At 37.8% G+C, this 24418-nt stretch overlaps 1 protein-coding gene across 2 annotated transcripts in view; it reads left to right on the forward strand.

Moving 5' to 3' along the window:
* Positions 1–24418, forward strand: part of LOC149249092 (uncharacterized) — a 248809-nt gene that overhangs the window by 130525 nt on the left and 93866 nt on the right. For both annotated transcript variants that reach the window (XM_089458634.1, XM_089458635.1), the window contains exon 4: positions 17885–17974. In XM_089458634.1, coding sequence (XP_089314760.1) covers positions 17885–17974 — 90 coding nt within the window. The remainder of the gene's footprint in view (positions 1–17884; positions 17975–24418) is intronic.

Here is a 24418-nt window from a genome sequence, read left to right on the forward strand (position 1 = left end):
ATTATCCCCAGTCGGAGCCACTATTCCAAACGGAAAAGGAGCTGTACTAAGGTCCGGACCGGGTGGTTATCCCCAATGTTGTTGCAGCGATTTTCGAGGCATCAACATTTTTGGCGCTAGAAGGAGGGCCTGACTGTGAATGGCAAACAAACCCAAATCTGCAAGCCATTCTAAGAGTAATTCTCCCTCCGAATCCCCTCGAACTTCTCATTCGCATGCTGGTTCTCCAGTATCCAAACAAGAAGAAGAAGAATCAACTACCACTGCTCAAACTCATCATACTCCAGAACAATTAAGTCTTGAATCACCTGAAGTCCAGTTTCTTATCCACAAACTTCAGAGCTTCTCGATTTCACCACAGAAATCTGAGGTATCACAAAGCAGTGCGACTTCGCAGTTCAATTTACCTCACCCTCTCACCAGACTTCAGAGCGAAAAGCTCGGTATTGAACCCACTGAGTTCCCTTTACCCAAAAGGAAAAAGGCGAAGAAATATACTGAAGGATCTGACAGTGAAGAGCTTTCATCCATATCCTCCATTGCATCTTCTCCTCTGCAAAGTCAACCATCCACTCCCCATTTACATATTGTTGTTCACCAGGGATTAGGAGCTTCAGCATCCCAACCTGCTCACTCCTCAATATTACTTCCTTCCCAGACATCTGTAGTCCCGACAGTAGTATCAACTACTACTGCTATTATAATGGCAGATCCATGGACCAGACCTGGTGCAGTCAATATGCCTGCACCATTGCATCCATTACCAGATGCTCCTGAAAAATGGCTACCCAAGTTTAATCCAGATGATGGGACCCAGGCTGAGGAACACATCAATAATTTCATGTTGGCAATCAACTTGAAAGGAGTAACAGAACAAGATGTTGTTGTTAGACTTTTTCCTTACACCTTGCAGGGATCAGCAGGATCCTGGTATTTTTCTCTACCCTCTGGTTCCATTACCAGTTGGAACACTTGCCAAGAGCAGTTTCTTACCAAATATGGAGATGATAGGTCTTTGGCTACCCTGATAAATGACCTCTCCAATTTGAGAATAGAGCATAGGGAACCAATTAAGGAATTTAATGCTCGCTTCAATAAACTCCTAAATAAAATCCCTACAGCCTCCAAACCAAGTGAACAAATTCGGAGCGAATGGTATATAACAGCTCTGCCTGCCAATATAGCCATCTTTGTAGATAGAGCCGGGAAACCTACCTTAGCCGAAAACATGAAAGAAGCGCTTGCTGTGGAGAAACGCATCAATGCCCTGGAAAAGAAAGCTGCCCTGGAAGACAGAAAAGCCAAAAAGGTCTCTTTTAAAGATGACTCAAGAAAGAAAACCTCAAAAGACCCCTATGACATGGAAGGTTTGCAAAAAGTCCTAAAAACTTTATCAAATGAAATGGTTGAAATAAAGAAACAGGTAGCTGAGACATCAACCAAAAGGCCCTTTAGAACTTTTAAGAAAAATGAATCAAAGCCACCAAATGTCATATCTAATGCTGATTCAGAACAAGAAGAAGAGGAAGAGGAATCGATTTCACAAACTAGCGATGAAGAAGAAGTAGTAGAATGTCATGGAATGTGGGATTTTATACTCCCCAACTCCGATACCGACAACGAAGAAGAAGCATTCCCGGTCACTACTAGAAGCAAAAGTACTTCCGAGCCCGTTCAGGTAACATCAAAGAAAAGGAGTGCTGGTGCCACTACAACCAAAGAAAAAACACCTGCAAAGAAATCACCTGCAGCTGTTCCCCAAAACCAACCTTCAACTTCTAATACTCCTTCAACATCTAAAACATTAGTGGTATCAGATTCAATGGAGTATAATATTGTTGATGACATGAAGAAAACTAAAGCAAACATTACTATGTTTGAGCTTAGTAAATTAAAGCATCAACAGAAATTACTTCTTAAAGAATTGAATGCTGTTCCTTCTACACCTCTTCCCAGTGCAAACGCTGCTAATGATTCAGGCCAACCTCCTCCAGGAATGGTTGAAGCTACCGATTCAGTTCTGATTGGAGATAGATCAAATTCTCATACTCCACCCTTCCTTCTAACCTACGAGATTTACAACAGAAACTTGCACAACTGTTTAGTTGACTCAGGGGCATCATCTAACATAATGCCAGCTTCAGTTTGTTCTAAACTGAACATTGAACCCCAAAAGTCTGCTATTCATATTGTACAGTTGGACAGAACCAAAGTACAGGTTTTAGGAGAAATTAATTCTGTAACCATTAGGTTATCTGCTGATCCAAGAATAGTGCAGAGGATTGATATCCTAATAGCTGATATACCTGAATTTTACGGTTTAATTTTGAGTAGGGATTGGTCTGAGAAATTGCATGGGTATATTTCCACTGATTGGTCACATATGTGGCTTCCCTACAAGGGTAAGCCAAATCAAATAAGGGTCGATCGAGAGAAACATATGACCCATACAGTTACAGAATTCGAACAAGAAAACCAGCCGGTAGCATTCAACAACAACATTTTGGGGAATTATTCATCAGAGTCATTCTTTGGCAACTTCGTTGCCCAACCATCCCCTTTCTCAGTTAATCATTTTACATCTCAGATTGAGAATTTTGCACAAACAGATAGGTCTAGATGTTTCAATGATACTGAGAAGTCTGTAAATGCATTTGTTAATACCTCTTTATTTTGGTCTTTATATTTCGATGGGTCCAAGTCTAGCGAGGGCTCAGGAGCAGGATGTATTTTGGTTAGCCCACAAGGAGAAAAGACAATGCTGTCCTGTAGACTAGAATTTGAATGCACTAACAATACAGCCGAATATGAAGCCTTAGTCCAAGGATTATATAAAGCAATCGGTCTTAAAGTGCAATATCTAAAAGTATTCGGCGATTCTGAAATTATTGTTAAACAGGTGAGGAATGCAATCCATTGTCTTTCAAATCACCTCAAACATTATCAATCGCTAGTACAGGAACTTACCTCGCACTTTTCTGCATTCAACATTACCTCCATTCCCAGGTCTCAAAATTCGGCAGCCGATCTCCTAGCTAATGTAGCTTCCAAGTTCCTACCTTCTGAAGACTACAGCCCAGATAGATTTTCCGTAGAATTGCTTTTTAGGCCTTCAGTTCCTGACAATGTCACTAATTGGAGAGTATTCAACCATGATGACGATATTTTACAATTCTTAACTTCTGAAAAGTCCTATGATAATCAAATCATTGAGGAAGATGAGCATGACTCCCAAATGAGAGAAACACCTCAAGAAAATGCAATTCCTAAGCCTGTAGTAAAGTTGGAGGATCTTTATGATATTCAAGACAGGTTTAAACCTGTGACTAATGCAAAACTCCAAAGTTCTACCCTTAGGTTTGAATTGATAAATCTTGGCACTGAGCAAACTCCTCAAAACATTAACTTAGGAATAGGACTTTCCTTGGAAGAGAAGGAGGCATTCATTAGACTGTTAAGGAAAAACAAACAGGTCTTTGCTTGGAAGTACGATGATTTGAAGACGTATGATACATCCATTATCCAGCACACCATTCCAATGCTTCCCGACCAGAAACCGATTCAGCAGAAGTTAAGGAAAATACATCCAAACTTAGAGAGCCAGATAAAATCAGAACTTAACAAACTCTTGAAAGCCAAGATTATTTTTCCTGTCTGACACTCAAACTGGGTCTCTAATATGGTGCCAGTCAGAAAGAAAAATGGCGACATTCGAATTTGTATTGATTTCAGAAATTTGAACAAAGCGAGCTTGAAAGACAATTTCCCATTACCTACTATGGAGCAAATACTTCAATCGGTAGCTGGCTCTGAATTAATGTCCTTTCTAGATGGTTTCTCAGGATATAACCAAGTACTGGTTCATCCTGATGACCAGCTTAAAACTACATTCAGAACAAAATGGGGAACATATGCATATCAGAAAATGCCTTTCGGACTTATAAATGCAGGAGCGACATTCCAAAGAGCTATGGATATAGCTTTTAGAGGGTTGATTAATAGAACAGTAGTCGTCTATTTAGACGATATTACTGTATTCTCTAAGGAGAGGTATAATCATTTGCATGATCTAAATCAAATCTTTCAACGTTGCAAAAGATATGGTATTTCTCTTAACCCTAAAAAGTCTTTCTTTGCTCTTGATCAAGGGAAGCTCTTGGGATTTATTGTGTCCAAAGATGGCATTTATATTGATTCTGATCGGATCAAAGAAATCTCTGAAATCCCTTTCCCACACAATAAAAAATCGATGCAGTCATTTTTAGGCCAGATCAATTTTGTTAAAAGATTTGTTCCAGATTTTTCTCAAATTATTTTGCCACTTCAAACAATGATTAAGAAAAATTCAGTCTTTAAGTGGGGATCAGCAGAAAAAGAAGCTTTTGATTTAATCAAGCAATCAATAATCAATGCCCCAGCCTTAAATACTCCAAATTTTTCTAATCATTTTACATTGTATACCATCGCATCCAACTTGTCTTATGCTGCAGTACTCACGCAACTAAATGATCACAATTTGGAAGCACCCATTTCATTTTTTAGCTCAAATCTTCAGGGTGCTGAATTGAATTACTCCGATGTAGAAAAACAAGCCTTTGCTGTATTTAAAGCAGTCAAGCATTATAGACCCTTCCTTTTGAAAACCCACACAAAAGTTATAGTTCCTTTCCCGGCAGTTAGGCAACTATTAATCCAAAAAGAACTAGGTGAAAAAAGGGCAAATTGGGTCACAGCGCTTCAAGAATATGACTTAGAAATTAAACCAGCAAAGATTGTTAGGGGTCAAGGTTTTTGCAGGATATTGGCAGGAGCATCCAACATTCCAGAATTAGGCGATACAAATCAAACTGAAGAAATCAACCAGATAAGTGTCACTGATTCTGAATCTCAATATGCAGATTTAATATTTTATTTAAAGAATGGTTATGCGCCTCCAAACCTGTCTTATAAAAACAAAAGGGCCATTAGGTTAAAAGCAAAGAATTTCACAATTATTGATGATGTGCTTTTTAAGCAGAATTATGATTCTATTTTATTAAGATGCCTTGAGAAACCTGAAGCCCAAAAGGTTCTGCAGGAGTTACATGATGGACCAGCAGGAGGACATTTTGGAGCTGACACAACAGCTCACAAAATTATTCGTGCTGGATATTATTGGCCCACTCTGTTTAGAGATGCCCACGAATATGTAAGGAAATGCCTCAATTGCCAGACTTCTAGTGGAAGACAACGTAAATCAGCTTTCCCTCTGCAACCAGTCAACATTGAACAACCATTTGAGCAATGGGGATTGGACATCATTGGGGAGATTACTCCACCATCTTCCAAACAACATAAGTATATCCTTACTGCTACCGATTATTTTACTAAGTGGGTGGAGGCCATTCCGTTGAAGACAGCAAATTCTGAAGCAATCATTGAGTTCATAGATCAATTCATCATTACCAGGTTTGGTGTCCCAAATGCTCTTGTTTTTGATAATGCATCTTATTTCTCATGCAATGCTATGTTTGATTTCGCTATTAAAAGAGGATTTAAATTAAAGTATTCTGCTAATTACTATCCCCAGGGTAATGGTTTAGCGGAGTCCACTAATAAGAATCTGATCAAAATCATTAAGCGAACTATAGAACAAAATCATAAAAACTGGCACAAATCCTTAATGTTTGCATTATGGGCTGATAGGATAACACAGAAAGCTTCTATAGGATCTTCCCCATTCAATCTTGTGTATGGAAAAGAAGCAGTATTACCCACTAATCTTGTTCTTCCTTCTTTAGCCCTAGTACAGTACATTGAGGAAACTCCTTCTTCTATTCAGCTTAGACATGATCAAATTCTAAATTTAGAAGAGGAAAGAGAAAAAGCCAAAGTTATTCATGCCAAACATCAGCAAATCATCAAAGCAGCTTTTGATTCAGTCTCATCCGGTTCAAAACAATTTCAAGTCGGTGATTTAGTTCTGAAATGGGACAAAGCCCATGAGGACAAGGGAAAGCACACCAAGTTCCAGAAGATGTGGCTTGGACCATTTCAAATCTGTGAAAAGATAGGGCATTCGACCTTTATATTGCAAGACTTATCAGGGTTGAGAGATTCTCTCCCTGTTAATGGCCTTATCTTGAAGAAATTCTTTAATTGAGGAGGTAACCCCTTCTCCTTTTAGTTTGATAGATTTTTGTAATTTGTAGGATTTGCAGAAAATAATGTTGTAAGGTATCTACTATTGACCTTTGCTGTGTTTGAAAATTTGATCTACAGGAGTACAGTGATATTTGCTTTTAAAATAATAGAACTCTTAACCAAAAGGGATAATTTCTAGGAAATTAGGTATCATTGTATTCTGAAACCATATTTCAAGTTTTGTGAACTCCTCTCAAAAGTTTAAAAGTATTGTAAATCATTTTCTGTTTCAAATTGGTCTCAAAAAGTTATCAATATCAAGATAGAAGCTAATCCAATTTCAGCATCTTCAACTCTTACCCTGTCATCCATTTACTCTTAAGGAGAAGATTGTTCATCCCATTCACTAAAGTTTATGATTATTCAGAGTGTAATTCTAAAATATCTGATATTAAAGATAAGAGGTCTTATTACAAGCCTGCTTACCATGTTCATAGGGAAATAGTTTAACCGACATTACCAATACTGCATACCAAAACAGGGTAATGGCTTGAAATTATAAGACAAGGGGTCTCATCACGAGCCAACTTGTTCGGTTAGATTACTACCAGTAAATGGCATTGTCAACAGCTGGCCACCAAACCAGGACAATGGCTTTTTATCTTATCAATAACAGAAAAAGGAAATGAAATACAAAATATGAAAACATGTTTTGAATTCATTCTGTTAATCACACTCTTAATTGGATGGAACAATGGACAATAGCATGGTTAAAAGGTATCCCTATCGAAACTATAAACGTTTGCTGGCAGCAAAGGCTCTACCTATAACGGAGGAGTTCACTTTAAAAGCTGATTTGGAGAAGTTTTCTGTTTTGCCATTATAAACCCATAGAGGCCTATTTAAAACTTAAAATGTATCTATTTTCTTAAAAAAGAGAGGAAATTAGCAAAAATAGATCCATTTTACTTGGAATGCATATATACCTAGTTATATTAGAATTTCCCCTTTGATTAGAACTTTATTTTGCAAAAGTTTAAGTATTTCTGTACTTTTCAGAGATAACTGGTTCTTCCAGCGAATCGCCAATTGTTGTGCCCTACAACAACCCCCCATTTTCATATCATTTATATTTACAAAATTATTATATGAAATGGGTCCCTTTAGAAGTTAATTGGTATCAATATTGCATTATTCGAGAAAGGTCCGCAAACCGAATGAAGACATTATATAAAACCTTTTGAAAAACCCATTTTTGATCAAATAAAGCAATCTTTTATCATTGCGATAAAGCGATCGCAAGATCGCATATCGCAATGACATAGAAAACACAAATAAGTGACATGTGGGTTCCCGCCGATGCGAAATCGCTATCGGCTATCGGCGATACTTTATACGCAGTCTTAAGGCGCCCAGGTCATACCCCCGATGCGATGCGATATCGCAATCGGCAATCGGCACTATCCTATGCACAATAATAAGGCGCCCAGGTCATACCCCCGATGCGATACGATATCGGCAATCGGCAATCGGCGATACACTATCTATGCACATTGTTATGCCCTTTCACTCCGATGCAATGCGATTTCGCTATCGGCGGGCGGTGGTATGTTATCCATATGTTTATATAACATCAATTCTCCCGATGCGATGCGATATCGCTATCGGCGATCGGGGTTTCGAAATTGTCAACATAAGGATTTAAGTGTTCCCGACGCCCGATTATGATATAGCATGGATTTCAAAAAACCGTTAAAATGGAGGGATATTACGATCTATTCATATTTAAAGCCTGATCTCTTAAGAAATCGATCACCTGCACTCAACCGCCAAAATATCCATAGCACGCTTAAGCGGGCCATTCGGCCGAATAATGGTGTAATGAGCATTTAAGGGGTGGCAGGTCTTAAACGGCCATTTAATGTAATCGTAAGATCTTCCCATGGATTCTATCCGCAGCCATTTTTAAGAGTTAATCTCTCAGCACGCTTTGATCAATATATCTTTCCCATATTGGATTTTCATTAGCATATCTCTGTGTTACGTTTATTTTCGCCGCTGTGCAGAATTCATCCATAGAAGAAAGCTCAAGCAAGATGGGGAAGAAATCCAAGAGGACCACGGGCGCTTCCGTTACACCAACTGCAGGACAAGCTGTCGTGGACAAAAAGAAGGGCTTGATATCTGATACTACATGTACGGGTCTCACCAGAGTTACTTGGCAAGGCACTTACAACCTGATTGAAGCCGAAGAACCAGCAAGGACAATAGTAGAAGCTACTGTGGACTTACTTCGGAAGTCTGAGAGTACTCTCAAGGATTTAGCCGACTCTTTCCTTCACAGGATAGCGGCCAGGGAGCAAATTCTCCCATACACAGACGTCGTGCGGTGGGCGATTGAAGAAATCCCAATCTTGGATAGAACTTTCAGCACCAGAGACGGGAGAATTTTCGGGTCATTCAGGGCGGATGATCTAAGGCAAATGTATCATTTGCCCGAGCCAGAGAAGATATATAATAAGGCGTTCCTGGAGAAATTTGCAAACGAAAACGAAGTTGAATCTGAACCCATCCGGGATTGGAGACAAAATCTGGCCAAACACAAACACGAATCTTCCGGTAAGTACTCGGTTGATTCTCTGTCTTCTCCTTACTGCTATGCTGGAATAATGATGTGTAGATTATGGGGATTGCATGACTCTGCTAATTTTACCATAGAAATGGTTCCTCTAATGGAAGCAGCATGCAACAGTATAATTATGGATTGGGCCACTATCCTTTCTGACAAATTAGCACAAGCTGTGCTTGAGTTTAGAAGCAAGACCCGTATTTCTGAAAGGGTAATTCCCCCATTTTATTACAGTGCCTATATTCTAGATACCCTCTGTTTTAACTCTGAATTCCCCGTACTCGGCTGGAGGTGGACTGCACAAGACCCCACGCCTATTCATATATACCATAAGAAATTGTGGAAATCTTCTTATAAACATCATCTATACCAAGTCTGTAATGGCTTTATGTTGCCTATTTATTATTCCATTTTCGATAAACCTGCTCCCAAGATTTCCTATCAAGCCGGAATTGATTTAACCGGAATAGGTAGATGGTTTGGAGAGGAGAGATTTACCTACATAAGAGTTTTCGGTAGCCAAGCCAGACTGCATGTCCTCCCTTTGTACATACCGGATAAACTGCTAGCGAGGGAAATTTCTTACCAAATCATTGCAGAGAGTGTTACACAAACGCTCAAGAAAAATAAGAAGCAAGGCTGGCCCTCTTTTCCTTTGAAGTGTGGTGTATATACGCTGCATGACCTCAAACATGCAGAAAAGGAAGCCACTAAAATTCAATCCTTGACTCTGGCGACTCTCCCAAATAGGCATTTTGATCCAAATAAAGTTGCCTATAATGCATTAGAACAGGCCAAACTAACAAGATTTGATCATAAGGAAGATATCTTTGACGACCTGTTCTCTTCAGCAGAGTCAATAAGTCAGGTTAAATCATTCGCCATAGCGAAATATAATGATGAAGGGTTGACTGAATTTAATAAACTTAGAGAACAGAGGTTGCAAACTCTGCCTCTAGATTTACTAGCAACAACCCCAGCGACATCATCAAGCGAGCCTGGTCGGCAACAGTCAAAGGAACCTCCTGTTATAACAAAGGATCATAAGAAGGAACAGGAGGAAAGGCAGAGAAAAGAACAGGAAGAAAAGCAGAAGAGAGCACAGGAGGAAAGACAGAGGAAAGAGATAGAGGAATAGCAAATGAAAGAGCAAGAGGAAAGACAAAGGAAAGAACAAGAGGAGCAACAAAAGAAAGAGCAGGAAGAAGTGCAGAAGGAGTCCCAAGCCGAAAAGCAAAAACAAACCACCATTGATGTCAATATAGATACTCGTATTGACCCTAAATTGCTCCAGGAATGGAAGCAATTTGACTCTATCATCAGTGGGTTGGAATGTTCCAAGGATACAGACACTTCCAAGACAAACGATACACAGGACATCACTTCACCTCAGGTTCTAAGTGGAACCAGCGGCCCACCCATTTCTAAGGATGTTGAGGTAATACCAAAAGACCCCTCCGACCAGATCATTCTTCAGGTAGAAGATATTCCTCCCTTGGATGTTTTCTACAGCCCGAGGCATAAAGCAGTGGTAAAACGACAAAGGAAAAGAAGGAAGATTGATCAACCTTCCCTTTTCCCAGAGCAAACTGTTACGGGCAGTGTGGTTTGGAAGGAGGAATTTGACCCCTCCGATGACCTGACAAAACTGTCGCAGTATGCGGGAGCCTATTCGGCAGCGACAATCGATAAGGCATCGGAGGTAAGTCTTCTACTGAAAACCAAGGATCAAGAAATTTTCGCATTACAGGCAGAGTTGGCTGAGACAAAGCAGAAGGCAGAACAGGCAGAGCAGCAATTGTTGACACAACAGCAAGTGAACAGTCAATTAACTCAGCAATTGCAGGCAGAAAAGCAAAGGATTGACCAAAGCGCGATCCAGAAACAGAAGGAATTATCAGAGGCATTGGGACAATTAAGGGCAGCAAACGAGTAAATGATGAAAACAAAGGATGAGCAAATCGCTCAATTGTCATCGCAGCTCGAAAAAATAAAGGGCGCTCCACAAGTGGATGAATTCAGGGCAGAAGCATTACAAATAAACACTGCATTAATATCCCAAATTAGGCTCCTGTGTCAACAAATCGCTCAGGCAGAGCCATTGTGTGACTTAACGACATCCATAAATCAGTAGGGAGAGAAGGCCAGAAATGAATTAGATCAAGCCGAAGAGATCATAATTGCATTTCTTGACTGGCAAGATTCTGATCAAGGGAGAGCAGCAAATCTGCCCAGGATCTTAGAAACACATAAAGACATGCTCTTCACAGAATGGCAGTCTCAGATGATGAAAGCAGAGAGGGCGGCTTCAAGATGTAAATCAACTTCCAGCAATCTAGTTGAACTAGTTAACAACACTCTCTACTTATCAAATATGATTTCCCAATGTACACCAGGAAAGTTGACAACAACAAACACATTGGAGCAATCATGTTATCCTGATTTAGAGGAAAAGGGGAGATTAATCGCCGGGATTAACAGTTTAACCTTCGAGGCATATTGGCTCTTCCTGATTAAGCCGCATACACAGAGAGCCGCCCTTAAGTACCTAACAGATGCGATCGGGTATATAATTCTCGATATTCAGGATGCCACCTATGCCGCCCAGCTCAGTTCGCGCCTCAACAAACCTCCTGAAGTAGAGCCAATGCTTGCGATAAGTCAGCTCAGATTTAAAGGCAAGCAGCCTACTTGATGAATCATGCCGCCGATTGCCAGATCGCTGAGGGAAATAGGATCGAGATTTATTGATACCGATTTAGTAGTATTTCAGTTTAATAGATATTTAGATTAATTTAGTATTTATAGACCCTTTCATTGTTTTGGAGAGGGTCGTAAAGTTTTGTACCAGACTTAAAAGACTGAAGTTTGCACTATTGTGCTTCAGTCAATATTCTTTTATGAAACTGGACCAGTTGTTCTTAATTCGACAAGGAAGCTTTTTATGCAATTGTGCACTATTGTCTTTGTTGAGAATGTTTTTGCGTTGAAGGAAGAACTACAAGTAGTGATTGATATTGGGAATGTCAAGCAGCTCATATGGTATTTCTATCTATGTCTGAATTCATTCTTTTCATATGAATTGTTATGTGATTATTCTTGCTATTATTGATTATATGCATGCGCTGTGACAGCAGATCTATATTCATTCCACTATTGGATGTTTTATGATGTGTTATTTTTTAATCATGTATATGTCAATGATATAAATGATAATTGTGGTAATATTGCTTTAATCGCTTTGCTTAACTATTTAAGCACAGTAATCATGAATGAAATAATGTCCCTGTCTGTTAGATGGAGTCATCTATATGCCTGTTTATAGACACGGATCATCAAGCGCTGCACTTTAAAGCTCAATAAGTTCCCAGGGTAGATCATAATTTATGTATTCTTGTTAATAGTTTAGTTATTCGCTCACCGCTAGCTTAGTTTATAAATCATCCATTCATCCCGTTTATCCACTTTTGGGAAACTGGTCCCATTATCCCCAGTCAGAGCCACTATTCCAAACGGAAAAGGAGCTGTACTAAGGTCCGGACCGGGTGGTTATCCCCAATGTTGTTGCAGCGATTTTCGAGGCATCAACAGGTTATAAGAGTGGCACTACTTGAGAAACTTGAATTGAAGTAGCGTGTCCATGATTGTTCCATACTTAACACCTTTTGTCATTCCCTTGATGTCACATCCATCCTTTGGATTTGTTGTCATTGGTTCGTTTGGATTTGGCACCCTCATATCCACATCCTTGAGTTAGGGTTGGAAAACTTTGCCCTGGAGGTTGATGCAACTAAAAGAAAGATAAAAGCATAAGGTGGCCACAACAAAGGAGAAAGAAAAGTTAAAATGCAAAATATGGCCAGGACAATAATCAATGCATGGGAAAAAGCCTAGCATGATCTCAACCCCCTTCATTAGACATCATTCGGTTCCTGAGCTCTAGATGCTTCACACATAAGAAAGGAATCCTTGCATGTCCCAACCCCGATGAGTGAGACATTTACTCATCCTTAAGGGGTAAATAAATGCTACATTATTAAAAGCAAGCTTGGACACCTAATCTATTCTCCTTATCGAAGCATTATAAAAAAAAGTAAAAGGTGCACTAGAGGGTGGGAAAAAAGGCCGAGGAAAGAAGTAACTCATGCCTCCACTATTGTTCCCTCCATACATCTATACACTTAGGAAGACGAACCTCCATCAACTGGTCCCATGACTAGCACCTATCCATGATGATCATTGTCTCTAATGAATGGTTACTTTCACTTGAGTTTGAGATGGTTTTTCCAGGTGGTCTTTCATAGATCAGTAGAGGCCTTGAGGGAACACACTCCATGCTTTCACTCTACATGATGCCTAGGCCATACCACACTTTTGGAGACCAACGATGACCTTGTAGATGTAGCGTTGCCCTTCCATAGCAAAGCGTTGGGCACTTTGGTGATTCTAGTAGTAGATTGGCACCTCAGAGCATCCCTAGATGTTGAAACACTGTGCTTACTTGGCTTAGTGTTGGAGATTCTTTATGATGTACCCAATAGACCGAACATGCCCCTAGGATGGCTTTGACTTTGTTTGGTGGTCATAGCTTGATCTGAATTCTAGATGATGATGGTCATCCCCAGGATGACAAAGGAGGGCTTGTACTACCTCTTGGAGCCCCAATTCTTGAGAGAGATTACACCATGTTTTCTTTGTAGCCCCCTTGGAGATGATGCAGGCAATGTCACATGGTTTGAGTTCGAGTTTGGGTTTGGCAAATGATTAGGTTCGGTTTGAGTTCGAATTTTTTGATGAGGTTTGGATGAGGTTTGCCATTAGGTTCGTCTATATGTATATATATTAATTTAAAATGAATTATAGGATAAAATAGTAAGAAATCAACATCAGTAAACATAAAAATTGCTATCACGAACATGGAAACTGCTAGGATAAATTACAAGCTTGAGTTGTGACATGAAGTTATGAGTTTTGATCTATGGACTTGGTCGATGGCTATAAGGTTCGATGAGGTTCATCGAACCTCAATTTTTTTTTAAGGTTCGCCAAAATTCGAACCTCAAGGTTAAAGTTCGACGAACCTTGTGACATAGGATGCAAGACACCCCGAAGTACCCCTATATGCTAAAACACTGAGCTCCTCTTGCATTGTGTTGGGTTTACTTGATATTGTACGCAACAGAGCTAGGATGCCTTCAAGGATGGCCTTTACACTGTTTGATGGTGTTGCTTGTGCAAAGTCTAGATGATGACAATCATCATCAAGATGAAAATGGTGGACTTGTACTCATTCTTGGAGCCCCAATGTTGGAGAGAGATAGTGCCATGTCACCCATCTAGCCCTTGAGAGGGTGATGTGGGGCACCTAGAGCATGGTTTCGGACATGGAAGAACTTTGAACTTTGAAGCACTTCTTGAACCTTACGCTTAGGATGTGGAGTTGATTATGATGATGGGGCATCTCTTTAACCCATTCCGCACCTTGTTGTGGCATTTATTGCTCAAAAAGGAGATGGTGTCATGCTTTTGGAGGATATCAACCCACACTTATGGGCATTTATGGCATTATTTTATTGTTTTGAGCTATGGGATTGGCTTGTAACCCCTTGTCTTGTCAAAAACTTAGTCAAATTTGTTTTAGGGCATGTAGGCTTATTATTTTGGAAAAGTGAAGGGATAGAGCTCCGATAAATAAAGGATCCCTTCACTTAGTCTTTTCATTGTCATCACGTGCAAATTCGGCCTCCTTAGAGAGAGTACGAATTGCCTTGTCTATTTTGCTACTTGGTATAACTTTGATTTTTGTGGAGCATCTTTATATTGGAGATTGATTTTTTACATTGGAGATGTCGTTTTGGGATTGAAAGAAGGCTTTACTTGGAGGAATTTATAAATTTATTGATGATTTTTGTATATTTTGCATGTGAATGAATTTATGCTGGGGTTTCCAAATGTTCCATGACTAAATGCATATTGTTTATTGGAAATCTTTGTGAAATTTTGCATGTTAAAGTTATTGTTCCTTGAAACCTATAGAAGAACCCATAGGGTGGATCTTCTATATTTAATTTCTCCCCTCACAAGAAATATAGCTAGGGTTTTACAAGAGGAAAATTATTTCCTCCCTTTTATTCCAATCAAATTTCATCTTTCTATGAAATTTTCCCTAAAACTTCATTTGCCAAAGTAGGATTAGGCATTGGCCAAGGTTATGTTGATCAAAAAATTATGAAAACTTAAATATTTTCCTTTTTAAAAATCTCTCCTAGGCTTTTTAAGGCAAGCCGCTAGGGCTTTTCTAGGGTCGATTTGCCAATAGGATAAGTTTGAGTGGATGCTTGTGGATGAAATTCCAAGGTTTGCCTCCATAAACCTTTTAAATGCAAAATATAGCATTGATTGTGGTAAAACCTCCCTAAATAGGGCTGACATCATCCTTTCTAAACTCCTTTGTGCCATTAAAACCCTAATCCCTAGCCAAGCTTCAACTTGAAGCCTATTTGAGGGTTTCCCCTATTACTTTGTTGATTTTAATCATTGAGGAAACACTTCTTTGACTTCTACATGCCTAGATACTCCTTTATCATTGCATATCAATAAAACCTAGCTTGTAGTAGTCCTTACCCAGTATAGGGTTAGTATACTTGTTCGTTTATAAAGAAGATTTGAGCCTATTTCAGTTTCAAGGTATCTTTCCCTAGGCTATTCGTATCACCTTGAGCCCTCTAAATCAGTGTGGAAAAAGTCTGCAAAAAATCGCGATTTAATCCTAAAAACGCGATTTTTTTAACTAACCGATTTAATCCCCTCACTTTTTGGCGACTTTTTCACAAAGGAAAAAATCGCGATTTTTTCCTTATACTCCCGATTTAATCGGGAGTTGACCCAAAAAGTCTGCCTCCTTTCCCAGGCCGCAAAGGTGAAAAAACTGTAAATTGAAGCTTCCATCCATGCATTTTCAAGTTATTGCATTGTATTGTTTGTCATACTTCTTGCGAGCATAGCAATCTCATTTGTAATCTGTTAGTTTTGAGGTTAAGATATGTTTTTGTTTTCCAAGGAAAAACAAATCTTTATACTTCATATTTCTAGTTAGAAAGCAAAGTATACATTGGCTAAGCCTCCAGGCTTTCAATGATCCAGACTCTAACAACAACTGCCCCTTCAAAAGATTACAAAAGAACCAAAAAGACAGGCATACAACAATCTTCCATAGAAAGAACCCCACACCATCAAAAACATTGTTACAGTTGTTGAATGCTTCCAGAAGAAACAACAAAGAGGAGGTCATGAAGATCAAACAGCAACAACCTGTCCAAAAAAAAACAAAACCAGTGCCTCAAAAAAGAACCCATTTTTTAGACAGGAACAAAGTACCTGTGAAATCTTGTGACAACAAAGATCCTTCCTGCAATGAGAGCACATTTTGAAAGGGAATCTTCTTTAGTGGTGAACTCCCTGTAAATGTGGGGAAAGGTTATGTATCAGAAGTGGATTTTACCTCCAAGAGTTTTTGAATAATAGATGCCAAGGCCAGGTTAGTAATCTGACATCTACTGTTTTCTCAGAAAATAAGCAGCTTGGAGTCACCAAGCGCTAATTTTCACATCTATTGTGATACTCACTGTTAATTTTCATTGAACCTACCACCTGACACCATATTACCCGTGCAGATTACAATCTACTGAATAAATGCTTGACTTATTTCTTAATACAATTAGCGGAAGCAAAAATTAGAAGGGGAAGAGGATCTCAGTGACTGATTACTTGATGACTTTTATATGACTCATGATATACATTTATGATATTTTTTGTTGATATTTTGACTCTTGTGAGTTGAGACTCAGACAGGACTCAAAATTCAGGAGTTGATTCACTATTTTGATATGTGATGTAGCACTAGACTTCATATACATATTATATATTAGCTTTCTTTACATGTTTATGTGGAAATTCATTTATTTGATGTTGTGGATACTCTAGATGTTAAAAAAATAATAAAAAATGAATAATTTTTTGTTTTTTTTTAATTTTACCGACTTTTTCAAAAAACTTCCGACTTTGACGAGTTTTTCAACTTTTGGACCCTAGCCAAATTAATCCCGACTTCGACTTTTTCCACATTGCTCTAAATAGAATACCCTTATAGGTGAATATAGGGAAGCCTCCCTTTTGGTGAGATTCAACTAAGCAGCAGGATGAAGATTGATGAGGTGACAGTGGCAACCCTTCCTCATTGTTGCCATAGTTTCTAGTCCTCGCCTTGTGAGTCCCCCCTACAAGGCCTCCTAGATTTTGCGGCAAAAATGCTCAATCTCTTGACCCCACATCTTATTTTGATTTTATTTCAACTCTAATTGTTTTGCAGAAGAGGTTATGATTTCCATTGTATATTCCCTTCCACTTTTTGCATTGCTGTTTGTAAATATTTTTTGTTAAATATAAGATGTACTTAGAAAAAATGGGGTTAAAAATTCATATATGGTTAACTTTTGGAAATGGTCTATTCTTTAGTACTTGTTTCAGAATCTTGCAAGGAAAAATTCTTATCTATCTTCTAATAATTTATAATGTTCCAGTCCTGTATACCTCCATAAAACTTCGTAAAAAATATGATTTATCATAGTTGGCCATTGATTTTATGGGTTTTCTTTGTGTTTTATCTTGAGGATGGGAATTTTGACTCTTGAGGTTGATTTTGGTTGCCTCTGCGAAAGCTATGCACATGTTATAATATGTTTTCCATATGAATATCCATTATTTCTTCTTGTTATTATAGAACTCCAGCATGCAGAATCATTTGCTGAAGCAGTGAAAAAAATTAGAAGATTCAACATTTTCTCGGGTCTGTGTCTCTGAAAATTTTTTATAAGTTAAATTGTTCCTCTGTTGTATTAAGAAAGAATATTTGTACCAAGATTCCAAAAATAGCTTGAAAAAAAGCCTGGCATTGGATACTTTAGTCATTTTTCCTGATGAGATGATTAATTTTGCTAGTTTTCATATGCACCTTCTCTAATGTTTAACAAAAATATGGTAAAAATTCTGTGAACTCTCTAGTCCATGGGCAACTATTTCCTGCAAAATGTAACGTAAATACAGCTTCTGAAAGTTGATTGTTAATTTGAACAGACATGTGCAGGTGCTGTGGTGATGACAGACATTGTCTTTTGGGTCATCATTGTTCCCTTTCTGTCAACTAGCCATTTCAGCTTGAACTTGGTGAGCATAACTATTTTTTTCCAAGGAAAACCTTGCAAGGAAACCCAAAGGATGCTTCCCCACATTTGTGGATGGCATCCTTATTGGTGAGCATAACTATTGTTAACATAGTTACAAATATCTGTGCTTGCTAGTACCATTTTGTTAATGCAAAATACATTTCTATTCAATTTTTTTTTCCTGGAGAAAAACAAAACTCATATGATGGAATCTTGGAACAGACATATAAGATAAATTCAATAAAATTTTGAGAACCTTTTTACTTTTCCTATAAAATGAAAGACAGATTTGTTTGTTTCTTATACTTATCATCCAAACAATTTATTTGAATTTAGCAACTATGTTTGCAGAGTCTTCTTGTGTTCTCTTTCTTGCCTATAGCAGTTCATTGATTATGAGTACACATGTTCATCAATAAACAATTTCTATTTAGTGAAGAATCAAAGTTCCAATCTAACAAGCTACAAAACAATGTAACAAAAATCCAACAAAATTGAGATTGTTCATTTTTTACCTCTCTGTTCTTTGCAAAAGAGGGAGGGACATAGGAGATTAGTTTTCCACTCTGAATTCAGGGCCAATTTTAAACTGTTAAAGCTTCCCATTCTGGCCTGTAGTTTCTTGTCATCCTCTTTTATATTGATCTGATGTGTTAATAACTTAATATGATATCTGAAACCTAAGCGTAAAGGAAGTGCCTATAAAAATACAGTAGGATGCAAACCACAAATCAGTTCTTTGTATTTTCTAATTGGTGTTGCAGTTATGTAGTTAGACGTCTAATAAAACTAGTAGATCAAATCGTATCTCCTGTCCAGTATTAATAATTTATAATTACCAAGTAAACTGGTGTGTTTATGCCATCTACAATGGTCATATTGAAGAGGACCTATGATGGTACCTAGCGATAATTATGGTGATGGATATCAATAGACAAAATAATAGTGCCTCCCCCCTCCCCGAGTCATTTGAGTTTGAAGTCCTTTTTATGGTTTGAAAGAACTTGGTCATGGTTCCATCTCAAATCTCTAAGTTGTCTCCTAGCTGTAGTAATTACAATCAAGTGGAGACGAGAAAGCATCCTAGGATACAAAACCCTGAATTGTAGTAAATTTGAGCTTGATGAGTTTATGACCACCCAAAACTGGCCATTCGCAGGCCGCCTCAATTCGGGACATATGGCCATTGATAATTATCATGAGGGTGGAACCTTTTGTACCGCATTTGGTGTTATCCATAAATTTGTGGGATTAATAGAACTAGATGTGTTAGAAGTGATTGGAGTTGTTGTTTGGACCATTAGGCAGTCAATCAAGACTAACCTTTTTTAAACTCCAGAATTGATTCAGTGGATAACTGATAAGACTTAGTCTAGTGAACATGTGTGAGCATGTATCATAATTGTACTTCATTTATTTTGTATTTCAGTACACATTTCTTCTTTATCCTTTTATTCTAATTGGATGACTTGGTCTCAATTGATCTCTCACCCACTTTATTGTATTTTATTGAAGACTCGTCAATTTTTATAACTATCCCCACAATTTTGTATTCTACATATAGCTAATATAAATGAGTGTATAACATATGTGCACAGTCTCGATAATTCAATTAATATTTGCATAGTTGTATCTTGTTCTCGTGTGTGTGAGTCATTTCAATTGTTGGCGTTCTGCTCATATCAATTGGTATTAGAACCTTAAGGTTAGGACTTCCAAAGAGCTTCCTCATTTCTGTCTCTTTTGGGATCTACTGTCAGAATTTTTCTTCAAGATCCTTTCAAGTGATTCATGTGATACACAGGTAACAGGATTGACCTTACCATTTTTCTTTGCTTTTCCGTAGTGTATTTTTGTAATTTTCTATTTACTATTGTGCACCCTAGGCACAGTAGTTTTCTCTGCTGATTTAAATTATTGTTATACTGATGTGCTGATTCAAGTTGCTGCTACACTAATTTTTTTATTTAATTTTTCTGTTACACTGATTTAATATTTGGTAAGGTTCAACACTTGCATATTTTTGCTTGGAATAACATTCCATACCTGCCACTCCAATTCACTATTCCCAGATGTCAGAACCTATCTGTTCCAAGTTCCAACATTTTCTATGTCCTATAGCTCATTGTAAGAACTCCAGTGACTTTGGATGCTCCCAGAACTCCAGCCTTGCCCAAGTCTTGGACGAACAAATGCGGGAGCAATTGCTTGTCTTAGTTGAAACCCCTGTTATTCAATGCCAAATTGCCAATAGGCCCATTAACAATAGCAGTTTTAGACCCAAATGATCCAAACCAAGCGGACCATGTTCCAACAACTAATGACCACTCAACAACAAACCTTACAACTAACCAACAAAATAGGCCCTATAGTAACCCAATCCAACTATATCCATCCCATTGCCCTGTAGGTTATAGTCTTTCCTACTAGACAAAGCTTTCTGTCCTTGCATTTGACGGACCTGTTACCAACTTATCGCCCAAAATAACAGTGTCGTCAAGATCCTCACGAGATGCTAGGGTGGTACCAAATAGGACAAGTGCCCATTGTCACTTCGGCATGAGTCCACACTCTAAGCCCAACTCCTATTGAAAGGCTATGGGAGGATTCTCTACACAAGATGTTTCACCAAAGAAATTAGAAGACCAGTGCCTAATAATGGAGTCTAGGGTGAAGAGTTAATTGTTCCTTTATATCTGAAAATCATATTTAATGCAGACCAACAAATAGAAATCACTCAAAATTGGAATATCTAGCTATTATAAACACATATGAGTGAACAAGTAATACCCTTACTGAATATGAAGTGTTTCCGTGAGTTGTACCATTGGTAACTGTAAGCGACCGTGATTAATAAAATAGCTTGCTGTTCTGTATCTCCAGAGATCTAAAAAATTCAGAAAACAACAAGATAAACAAACCCCCTTTGGGGGCTACCCACAAGTATGGAAACATTGTAGATCAAAGATCTAGGAGCGCAGGAAGCTAGGGAAGCAATAGTATAACAATATTTATCACCGAAAGCTTCAAATATGCAACTAAATTGGGGTTTCCAGGTAGCTGGAACTAGTTGCAGAGACTTGGGGTCAAATCCCCCTTGGGTCAAAACCCAGAAAATCATCCCAGCAAGTATTTGATACTTGTGATGGCTGGAATATGTCTGTATTAACCCCATAATACTAAAGATATGTGATGAAAACAATTTTGGAAATAAACTAGTAGTGTATGTGATTTGTACTACTTGGAAGCACCCTTTGTATGTAGTATTTTTCTAGATCTGATGTATAATATGTTGTAAACAAACTACAAATCTGCAAAATGATAGAAATACCTTCATGAAATATATGTGTTATGTGTAGAAAATGAGAAGGCAAATATTCCTTGGATAAAATATAAAATTTAAGTCTCAAACACGAAGGATCCACTAACTTCAGATTAAAATTGAAACACAAGATAGTAATAATATTTTGGTATATTTATTTTATTTGAAGAAAAAGATGAAAGAGTTTTGGATTTTAATATATATTGGTTGCCGCGGTGAGGCCTGCCTTCGCCTAGCAATTTTCCTTTTTCGAGTGTAAGATTGCGATCACAAGCCCTTCTAAATCAACTTTGTGATTTGGACTAGGAAGTGAGATTGGAGTCAAAAAGACTATCGCACACACTCTAGTCTAAGATAGTTGTACTGGTTCCCAAATCCAAGTAGGAGCGATTTCCTTTGAAATGTCACTGGTCATTGAGTCAATTGTGACATTGAGTGAGATATTTTCCTTATTGAAGGAACCCCCGATAAGGGTTTGTCCAACAAAATAAATTTAATAACACCCAATCACCATAAAAAAAGTAGATGAGGACTAGCACCATAATCTTCCCTTCCATGTGATTCATTGCCCCTCAATGGATCAACCCAATAAGCTTTGTGTAACCTGGCATACCTGTATCTATTTTATGAAGCATGTGTTGAAAATATCGGTATCAACAAAATATTTGCGAGGGCCTTGAAAACATCTTATCGGCAATATCGGCGAAAATATCAGCAAATATAAGAAATCATTTTTTGCAGATTTTTAAACATATAAAGCAATAATGATATTTAGCCGATATTTTCAAAACAGAAAAAATCGCGATATTTACTCGACAATATATCGTTTTGCCGAAAATGTCGCGATATTTTCAAATATCGCCAATATATCAACGATATTATCAACACTTATCTCAACAATAGCTAAGAAGAAGAAGAATAGAAAATTCAACCCTCAAGAAAATGTTTGCACTCAAAAATGATAGTTCTATTATGACATTATGATCTCATAGTTCAACCACCAAAAAATGGAGGGACTAGATTTATATTGCTTTTCTTGTAACAACTAGTTGAAAATTCTCTCCTAAAGAAAATAATTACTTGACTTGTCATCCACAACCAAGTTGAAGTTTGTAGCTATGGTCGGTCTTCATAAATTATATTTTTATCATTGATGTATAAAAATTATTATTTGTCTAGTATGTTCTCCATGCTCCTGTATTTGTCAAATGTAAAAGGCTTGATTTTTATGACTTTATGAAAAGAAAAATTGAATTTATAGTAATGATTTATGGCTTCAACAAGTGTCCAAGTCGACCCTCCTATGATCATGTCGGCTTGCCCAAGGAGACACCCATTCAGTCATTATGAAGACTATATATTGGATGAACTCGTCCTCCCTCAAGTCACTTCACATCACTACATTCACAAATTATATCCCTGTAATAAATGATGGAAGACAACAAAGAAAGGAATCAACTCTGTGATATTAAGATGTCAAAGTATGAACTTGTGGCCTCCTACTTCATGAAGATAGCTCGCATAAGAGATCAGCTCCAAAGCATTGGTGAAATCATTTTTGAATTTGAATTGATCACTACAACAATCAATGGACTACCAAATTTATGGGATGCATTTGCCGCTAGGATATGTGCTAGAAAGGATACTCCAAGCTTTGAAGAATTGTGGACCTCTTGCACTCAAGAAGAATCTAGGCTTATAGCTAAAGGAAAGATCCAAAGTCCTAATGAAGAAGAATCTCAAGCTCTTGCTGCAAAATCTAGAAGGAATAATGGAAAGAAGAAATTTGGCTCTCAAAATAAAAGTGCAGGTAGAAGACCCAATTCACAAGGAAAGAAAGACTTGTCAAAAGTCCAATGTTTTGGATGTTGCAAATTTGGACATTATAGAAATAATTGTCCTAAAGCATCAAATGATAAGAAAAGGAAGGACAATGATGATGGTGATGAGCATCCTCATCAGAAGAAATCCAAGAATGATACTTCAAAAGCTTTAGTAGTTGGTGATAAGGACTTCTTTTACTAAAATCACTGCAAGTAGGCTAGGAGCAAGGAGGAGCTAAAGGGGACCCTCACATAGAATGAGATGTTATATCGAGCCCTTCTTAGAATTGTTTAGTAAACCCTAGAAAATCTAGAATTCTTGATGAGAAAACTCTAGGGTTTGTGGATAAAACCCTAGTGTTTGACCTAGTTTAATATTGTTGGAGATTTCCAGAAGAGAACTATGTAATTGATTTAGTTCGTCCTTATATAAGGTTCGATTAAACGAAGATAATGTTTTGGATGGTTACTCCATCCATCATCAGGGACCAAAGAGCTTGTGAGTCAATGAGTGCGAAAGAGCCTTTTTATTGGAGATAGAGAACCAAGTATCCTTTAAAGAATAAACTTGGTTAGGGTCAAAATGGTAACAAATTAGTAAAAATAATTGTTCAGCAAACCTAATTTTGACTTAATTGATATTTAGTAATTAAAGGAATAAATTAGAATGACAGTTAAAGTTTTAATTTGATCAAAATCACAAAAGAGAATTCCATAAATCTCCAACAATATGAATAACTATGGAAGCCTTCGATCACTTAGTTCAATATTTTTGCTGAAAGATGTAACCTTACCTTGTGAAAGGAAAAAATGACATCATAAGGACCTAGTTGCAAGAAGTATTAGATCAAGAGGGAGCTGGCATTTATTTTTTAAAAGATATGTATTTTATATCTTTCTTCCTTGATTATTACTATTGTTGTTTTTACTAGTATTTAGTCTTTTGTCTTTGTATCCTTTGTGTGGTTATAATGGTTTCTTCCATGGCCTCTTAGTGTGGATTTCAGGTACATGTTGAAGGTTGCCAATTTTTTGGGGGAAGATGGAAGAAATGGAAGAACATAGTGAAGGATTATCTCAGTAAGAAGGAGAATATTTTGAAGTCCGGTTGATTCTATATGATTTGTTTCCTGACGAAAGTAAAAGAGCTCATTGCTTTAGAGGGAGCAGTCAAGACTTTCTTAGGAATCCTGTTTTTAACTTTAGAGGGAGTTGACCTGTGAGTTCGTGACGACGGACTGTCATTGATAGCTAATATATAAGAAAGATAAGAGCGACAAAGGGAGTTGCATGTGTTACC

Source organism: Pinus tabuliformis, chromosome 7, assembly GCF_031772625.1.
Source record: "Pinus tabuliformis cultivar Carrire ecotype Pingquan chromosome 7, CPIR1, whole genome shotgun sequence".
Classification (NCBI taxonomy): Eukaryota; Viridiplantae; Streptophyta; class Pinopsida; order Pinales; family Pinaceae; genus Pinus; species Pinus tabuliformis.